Source organism: Coregonus clupeaformis, unplaced genomic scaffold (genome assembly GCF_020615455.1).
Source record: "Coregonus clupeaformis isolate EN_2021a unplaced genomic scaffold, ASM2061545v1 scaf1176, whole genome shotgun sequence".
NCBI classification, from domain to species: domain Eukaryota; kingdom Metazoa; phylum Chordata; class Actinopteri; order Salmoniformes; family Salmonidae; genus Coregonus; species Coregonus clupeaformis.
The window spans coordinates 66,265-75,000 of NW_025534630.1; the positions used below are offsets into that span (position 1 = coordinate 66,265).

At 42.1% G+C, this 8,736-nt stretch overlaps 1 protein-coding gene across 2 annotated transcripts in view; it reads right to left on the reverse strand.

The window, feature by feature from the left end:
* Positions 1–2,785: 2,785 nt before the first annotated feature.
* LOC121579318 (glyoxylate reductase/hydroxypyruvate reductase) overlaps positions 2,786–8,736 on the reverse strand; it is a 14,295-nt gene continuing 8,344 nt past the window's right edge. For both annotated transcript variants that reach the window (XM_045217673.1, XM_045217674.1), the window contains 3 exons: positions 7,968–8,103; positions 5,252–5,382; positions 2,786–3,668 (listed from right to left, as the gene is read on the reverse strand). In XM_045217673.1, the coding sequence (XP_045073608.1) occupies positions 3,547–3,668; positions 5,252–5,382; positions 7,968–8,103 (389 nt within the window). In that variant the 3' untranslated portion in view covers positions 2,786–3,546. The remainder of the gene's footprint in view (positions 3,669–5,251; positions 5,383–7,967; positions 8,104–8,736) is intronic.

Below are 8,736 nucleotides of genomic sequence, written 5' to 3' on the forward strand. Positions count from 1 at the left end.
TCTATACAGTATCACCTGTACTCTTGTCTAGAGTGGACTCTGGACTCACACTTGTGAGGCCTGTGGGCCCGCCTAGAACAGAACCGACATGTTGGTGAGAGTCTCACCTTTCCACAGATGGGGTCATATTGGTGTGTGGGCCCCAAACTGTTCGAACGCTGCCAAGACAGAAGTCGGCAGATCGGCTGAGTCCCAAGACGCTTTCGGGAGTCATCTGACAAACCACCGCTCTTTCACCGCAGATGTGGAAGTGTGACGTCGGTGGATTGAGACTCATCCAAATACAAAAATATCTCTTAACTTAAACTGACAGATTTTTATGGTTTTTTTTATATTATGCTAATTCTTTTCAGCGGGGCTGTGGAAAAATCGACACTAAGAGTTAATAGACTCAAAGCTAGAGACATACACTTTCATCCAAAGCGACTTACAGTAGTGTGTGCATGTCTATGGGTGGCCCCAGCAGGAATCGAACCCACAACCCTGGTGTTGCAAGTGCCATGTTCTACCAACCGAGCCAAACAGGACCGTTGACAGATGCGATCGCTTTAGAAAAGGAGTCCCTTCAGGATGGGGGGAGATGGAACCCTGTTGTGTTCCTATTGGAACCATGTTCAGAACCTTTCTGAAACAGGACTTCAGATTCAGAACAGTCCTGAAGCTGAAACCTGGATGTTGAAATTCAGAACAGTCCTGAAGTTGAAACCTGGATAGGGAGATTCAGAACAGTCCTGAAGCTGAAACCTGGATAGGGAGATTCAGAACAGTCCTGAAGCTGAAACCTGGATAGGGAGATTCAGAACAGTCCTGAAGCTGAAACCTGGATAGGGAGATTCAGAACAGTCCTGAAGCTGAAACCTGAATAGGGAGATTCAGAACAGTCCTGAAGCTGAAACCTGGATGTTGAGATTCAGAACAGTCCTGAAGCTGAAACCTGGATAGGGAGATTCAGAACAGTCCTGAAGCTGAAACCTGAATAGGGAGATTCAGAAAAGTCCTGAAACTGAAACCTGGCTAGGGAGATTCAGAACAGTCCTGAAACCCGGCTAGGGAGATTCAGAACAGTCCTGAAGCTGAAACCTGGTTAGGGAGATTCAGAACAGTCCTGAAGCTGAAACCTGGATGTTGAGATTCAGAACAGTCCTGAAGCTGAAACCTGGATGTTGAGATTCAGAACAGTCCTGAAGCTGAAACCTGGCTAGGGAGATTCAGAACAGTCCTGAAGCTGAAACCTGGATGTTGAGATTCAGAACAGTCCTGAAGCTGAAACCTGAATGTTGAGATTCAGAACAGTCCTGAAGCTGAAACCTGGATAGGGTTGCAAAACTCAGATAACTTTCCCCAAATTCCCAGGTTTTCCAGAAATCCTGGCTGGAGGATTCAGGATTTCCTGCTTACTGGAAAACCTGAGAATTTGGGGAATTGTGCAACGCTAAACCTGGAGCTTGGCTTGGGGACCTGGTCTGGGACCAGTCTACGAGGGGACCATTTCCTCTCAAGGTCCTTTAAAAACAGATCTGGGACCAGGCTAAGAGAGGACCACTTCTTCTCCTGGTCCTTTACATTCATGTCAAAGTCAGATGTTTAATTTTTTTTTAAATATGGAGTTGCCTTTTCACCGGTTGCACCTTTTTGAATGAAACACCCTATTCCCTATATAGTGCACTACTTTTGACCAGGACCCAAAGGGTAGTAGTGGACTACATAGGGAACATGGGGAACCCTTATCCCCTCTCCTCACAGGACAAAACATTAGAAATGTAAATATTGCACATTTTTAATATTGGCTTTAACACTTTCCTCTGCGAGGGGACATCAAATAGAACCAGTGTCTATAACTAGAGCCTGGAGTATCTCCTGGTCAGGTCACATGATCAGGGATTACTCTGGGCCCCAGTTAACTATAACATAGTGTTGTTGGTTACTAGATGTCGTGGAACAGTTTGGTACAGTATCTGTGCTTCTTAAATGTATTTTTAATACATCGATCTAACACTTCAACTGTAACAGTCTTTAGACAATACTATATATATATATTACCCTAACCCCCCAAAAAAAAAAAGCTTAGACTGCTAATAAGAATGTTGGATTGTGTGGTTCTGTGTTTCCGTGGCAATGTGTTGGACCGGTGTCGGTGCAGTAACGTTGTTACCGTACTGAGTTCTGTTGTAGTTAAACTGACCGACTGGTCAGAGGACAACCTCGCTATTTAGTGCACTAGAAAGAAACTAGGGTGGCATTTGAGAGTCGCTCAGTGTGGATGGGTAGCCGGGTAACTAGTGGAAACCTTAAGGCCGTGGAGTCTTCACACTGTCGCTCAGTCTGTGCTAAAAGACTTTAAGAGGTTTCCTTATACTTATTTTCCACCATAATTTGCAAATAAATTCATTAAAAAATCCTACAATGTGATTTTCTGGATTTTTTTTTCTTCTCATTTTGTCTGTCATAGTTGACGTGTATCTATGATGAAAATTACAGGCCTCTCTCATCTTTTTAAGTGGGAGAACTTGCACAATTGGTGGCTGACTAAATTCTTTTTTTCCCCCACTGTAGCTATCGTACTGTTTCTAACAGCTGAATACCCACAGTATTACAACCACACTGGAAATGCACCTTCATCGCTAACCAATTAATTAAAAACTAATACTGAGTTTATAGCTAATTAATTGATCACTGAAGTAAAAAATGATTTAGTACTTAAGCACTTTTTCAGTCAGGCATAATCCGTAGGTACCCCTGAAGGACATGAGGACCCTTGTTAAACAGATCCAAAATGGCTTCCATCTCTGAAACTGTTGTTTTTATTGAGTTGAGTTAAAAAAAATATGTGAATCTTTGAAAGTGCACTGTATGGTCATATTTATACAAACAACAGCCCCTGTGTGAATACTACAAATCAAAAACAAAAAAAACAGAAAAGGATTAAAGAGAAGAAAAAAACATTTGTTTATGTAATAATATAATTGATGAAGAAAGTTACTGCCTTAAAAAGCTGGGCTTTATCCAAATGCCAAAAGTGAAGGATTTCTGTGTTGTTTTTCTACACTTCTAACATAGTGTAACCATGTTTGGTTAGCATCTCAAATGGCGCCCTGTTCCCTGTGTAGTTCACTACTTCTGATCAAAGCCACTGACACACTCTGGTCTAAAGTAGTGCACTATGTAGGGAATAGGGTGCCGTTTGAGACGCTACCCCAAAGAGAAAATGAAATGTAAACTTCTTTGTTTCTTTCTTTGTTGAGGAGAAACTAATAAAGTAATGGAGGACAATATGGTCCCAGTTGTCGTTACAGACTGAATTAAAAGATGGGAAAAGTTCCATGTTTATTGTTGTCCTTCGTCATTATTATGAAACAAAATCATAAAAACATCTGAAATGAGGAAATACTGAGTGCTACGTATGTACCCTGTTGATGACAACACTAGCCTATTCTCTATATAGTCTACTCATCTTTTTTTACCAGAGTCAACTATATCATTTACAGTTTGGTAAGAGCTCTTCAATCATTGGTTCTCCTCTGGTGTTCCAAAGCAGGTGATTGGCAGCTACAGCTTGAGCTCTTTGATCATTGGCTGTCCCTTCAGCCCCAGTAGCAGGTTGTTGGCTGCCAGGGCAGACATGGTGTTACGCGTGGTGTAGGACGCACTGGCAATGTGGGGGAGGATCACTGGAGAGAGAGAGAGAGAGAGAGATGATCACTGGAGAGAGAGAGAGTGAGAGAGATGATCACTGGAGAGAGAGAGGGATGATCACTGGAGAGAGAGAGAGATCACTGGAGAGAGAGAGAGTGAGAGAGAGATGATCACTGGAGAGGGAGAGATGATCACTGGAGAGAGAGATGATCACTGGGGAGAGAGAGGGATGATCACTGGAGAGAGAGAGAGAGAGAGATGATCACTGGAGAGAGAGAGGGATGATCACTGGAGAGAGAGAGATGATCACTGGAGAGAGAGAGAGAGATGATCACTGGAGATAGAGAGAGAGATGATCACTGGAGAGGGAGAGATGATCACTGGAGAGAGAGAGATGACCACTGGAGAGAGAGAGAGATGATCACTGGAGAGAGAGAGAGAGAGAGAGATGATCACTGGAGAGAGAGAGAGATGATCACTGGAGAGAGAGAGAGAGAGATGATCACTGGAGAGAGAGAGAGATGATCACTGGAGGGAGAGAGAGATGATCACTGGAGAGAGAGAGAGATGATCACTGGAGAGAGAGAGAGAGAGATGATCACTGGAGAGAGAGAGAGAGATAATAACTGGAGAGAGAGAGGGATGATCACTGGAGAGAGAGAGGATCACTGGGGAGCGAGAGAGAGATGATCACTGGAGAGAGAGATGATCACTGGAGAGAGCGAGATATGATCACTAGAGAGAGAGAGAGATGATCACTGGAGGGAGAGAGCGAGAGAGATGATCACTGGAGAGAGAAATGATCACTGGAGAGAGAGAGAGCGAGAGAGTGAGAGAGAGATGATCACTGGAGAGAGAGAGAGGGATGATCACTGGAGAGAGAGAGAGAGAGAGCGAGAGAGTGAGAGAGAGATGATCACTGGAGAGAGAGAGGGATGATCACTGGAGAGGGAGAGATGATCACTGGAGAGAGAGATGATCACTGGAGAGAGAGAGGGATGATCACTGGAGAGAGAGAGATGATCACTGGAGAGAGAGAGAGAGATGATCACTGGAGAGGGAGAGATGATCACTGGAGAGAGAGAGCTGATCACTGGAGAGAGAGAGGGATGATCACTGGAGAGAGAGAGAGAGATGATCACTGGAGAGAGAGAGAGAGAGAGATGATCACTGGAGAGAGAGAGAGATGATCACTGGAGGGAGAGAGAGATGATTACTGGAGAGAGAGAGAGAGAGAGAGATGATCACTGGAGAGAGAGAGAGAGAGATGATCACTGGAGAGAGAGAGAGAGATGATCACTGGAGAGAGAGAGGGATGATCACTGGGGAGCGAGAGAGAGATGATCACTGGAGAGAGAGAGAGAGATGATCACTGGAGAGAGCGAGATATGATCACTAGAGAGAGAGAGAGATGATCACTGGAGGGAGAGAGAGAGAGATGATCACTGGAGAGAGAAATGATCACTGGAGAGAGAGTATTGGACTGACAGCAGAGAACAGTAATAAATGAAACAGTCAGTACTGGACTGACAGAGAACAGTAATAAATGAAACAGGGAATAGCAGAATCAAATTGGTCCAGACTCTAAACCACACACACACACCATGTTTATACTCACCACAGTTGTTAAGGGTGAAGAGTGGGTGGCTGGTGGGCAGGGGTTCAGGGACGGTGACATCTAGCCCGGCTGCAGCTATCTGACCACTGGACAGAGCTTCATACAGATCCTCCTGGTGAACCACCCCTCCTCTGCCACACACACATCCATGATCATGTAACAGTGTGTGTTACTGTGTGTTACTGTGTGTTACTGTATGTTACTGTGTGTTACTGTATGTTACTGTGTGTTACTGTATGTTACTGTATGTTACTGTGTGTTACTGTATGTTACTGTATGTTACTGTGTGTTACTGTATGTTACTGTGTGTTACTGTATGTTACTGTGTGTTACTGTATGTTACTGTGTGTTATTGTGTGTTATTGTATGTTATTGTGTGTTATTGTATGTTACTGTATGTTACTGTGTGTTACTGTATGTTACTGTATGTTACTGTGTGTTATTGTATGTTACTGTATGTTACTGTGTGTTACTGTATGTTACTGTGTGTTACTGTATGTTACTGTGTGTTACTGTATGTTACTGTGTGTTACTGTATGTTACTGTATGTTACTGTATGTTACTGTGTGTTACTGTATGTTACTGTGTGTTACTGTATGTTACTGTGTGTTATTGTGTGTTACTGTGTGTTATTGTATGTTACTGTGTGTTATTGTATGTTACTGTGTGTTACTGTATGTTACTGTGTGTTACTGTGTGTTACTGTGTGTTATTGTATGTTACTGTGTGTTATTGTATGTTATTGTATGTTACTGTGTGTTATTGTATGTTACTGTGTGTTATTGTATGTTACTGTGTGTTATTGTATCTTACTGTGTGTTGTTGTATGTTACTGTGTGTTATTGTATGTTACTGTGTGTTACTGTATGTTACTGTGTGTTACTGTGTGTTATTGTATGTTACTGTGTGTTACTGTGTGTTATTGTATGTTACTGTATGTTACTGTGTGTTATTGTATGTTACTGTGTGTTATTGTATGTTACTGTGTGTTATTGTATGTTACTGTGTGTTATTGTATGTTACTGTGTGTTATTGTGTGTTACTGTGTGTTATTGTATGTTACTGTGTGTTATTGTATGTTACTGTGTGTTACTGTATGTTACTGTATGTTACTGTGTGTTACTGTGTGTTACTGTGTGTTATTGTATGTTACTGTGTGTTATTGTATGTTATTGTATGTTACTGTGTGTTATTGTATGTTACTGTGTGTTATTGTATGTTACTGTGTGTTATTGTATGTTACTGTGTGTTACTGTGTGTTATTGTATGTTACTGTGTGTTACTGTGTGTTATTGTATGTTACTGTATGTTACTGTGTGTTATTGTATGTTACTGTATGTTACTGTGTGTTATTGTATGTTACTGTGTGTTACTGTGTGTTATTGTATGTTACTGTGTGTTATTGTGTGTTACTGTGTGTTATTGTATGTTACTGTGTGTTATTGTATGTTACTGTGTGTTACTGTATGTTACTGTATGTTACTGTGTGTTACTGTATGTTACTGTGTGTTATTGTATGTTACTGTGTGTTATTGTATGTTATTGTATGTTACTGTGTGTTATTGTATGTTACTGTGTGTTATTGTATGTTACTGTGTGTTATTGTATCGTTACTGTGTGTTATTGTATGTTACTGTGTGTTACTGTGTGTTACTGTATGCTACTGTGTGTTACTGTGTGTTACTGTATGTTACTGTGTGTTATTGTATGTTACTGTGTGTTATTGTATGTTACTGTGTGTTATTGTATGTTACTGTGTGTTACTGTGTGTTATTGTATGTTACTGTGTGTTACTGTGTGTTATTGTATGTTACTGTATGTTACTGTGTGTTATTGTATGTTACTGTATGTTACTGTGTGTTACTGTATGTTACTGTGTGTTACTGTATGTTACTGTGTGTTACTGTGTGTTACTGTGTGTTACTGTATGTTACTGTGTGTTACTGTATGTTACTGTGTGTTACTGTATGTTACTGTGTGTTACTGTATGTTACTGTGTGTTACTGTGTGTGATTGTATGTTACTGTATGTTACTCAATCAATCAATCAATTTTATTTTATATAGCCCTTCATACATCAGCTGATATCTCGAAGTGCTGTACAGAAACCCAGCCTAAAACCCCAAACAGCTAGTGATGCAGGTGTAGAAGCACGGTGGCTAGAAAACTCCCTAGAAAGGCCAAAACCTAGGAAGAAACCTAGAGAGGAACCAGGCTATGAGGGGTGGCCAGTCCTGTGTGTTACTGTGTGTTATTGTATGTTACTGTGTGTGATTGTATGTTACTGTGTGTTACTGTATGTTACTGTGTGTTATTGTATGTTACTGTGTGTTATTGTATGTTACTGTGTGTTATTGTATGTTACTGTGTGTGATTGTATGTTACTGTGTGTTACTGTATGTTACTGTGTGTTACTGTGTGTTATTGTATGTTACTGTATGTTATTGTGTGTTACTGTGTGTTACTGTGTGTTACTGTGTGTTATTGTATGTTACTGTGTGTTACTGTGTGTTACTGTGTGTTATTGTATGTTACTGTGTGTTATTGTATGTTACTGTATGTTACTGTATGTTACTGTATGTTACTGTATGTTACTGTGTGTTATTGTATGTTACTGTGTGTTACTGTGTGTTATTGTATGTTACTGTGTGTTACTGTGTGTATGAGCATATGAGTCTCTGCGAGCGTATGATGTGTGTGTGTGTGTGCTTGGTCACCTGCTGGTGTTGATGAAGATGGAGGTATTCTTCATCTTAGAGAACAGGTCCTTGTTACAGATGTCTTTAGTCTCTGGTGTCAGAGCACAACACACTGTCAGGAAATCAGACCGCCTGGCCAACTCATCCATAGAGACTGGAGGGAGAGAGGACAACACACTGTCAGGAGGTCAGACTGGCTGGACAACTCATCCATAGAGACTGGAGGGAGAGAGGACAACACACTGTCAGGAAGTCAGACTAGCTGGCCAACTCATCCATAGAGACTGGAGGGAGAGAGGACAACACACTGTCAGGAAGTCAGACTGGCTGGCCAACTCATCCATAGAGACTGGAGGGAGAGAGGACAACACACTGTCAGGAAGTCAGACTGGCTGGACAACTCATCCATAGAGACTGGAGGGAGAGAGGACAACACACTGTCAGGAAGTCAGACTGGCTGGCCAACTCATCCATAGAGACTGGAGGGAGAGAGGACAACACACTGTCAGGAGGTCAGACTGGCTGGCCAACTCATCCATAGAGACTGGAGGGAGAGAGGACAACACACTGTCAGGAAGTCAGACTGGCTGGACAACTCATCCATAGAGACTGGAGGGAGAGAGGACAACACACTGTCAGGAGGTCAGACTGGCTGGCCAACTCATCCATAGAGACTGGAGGGAGAGAGGACAACACACTGTCAGGAGGTCAGACTGGCTGGCCAACTCATCCATAGAGACTGGAGGGAGAGAGGACAACACACTGTCAGGAAGTCAGACTGGCTGGC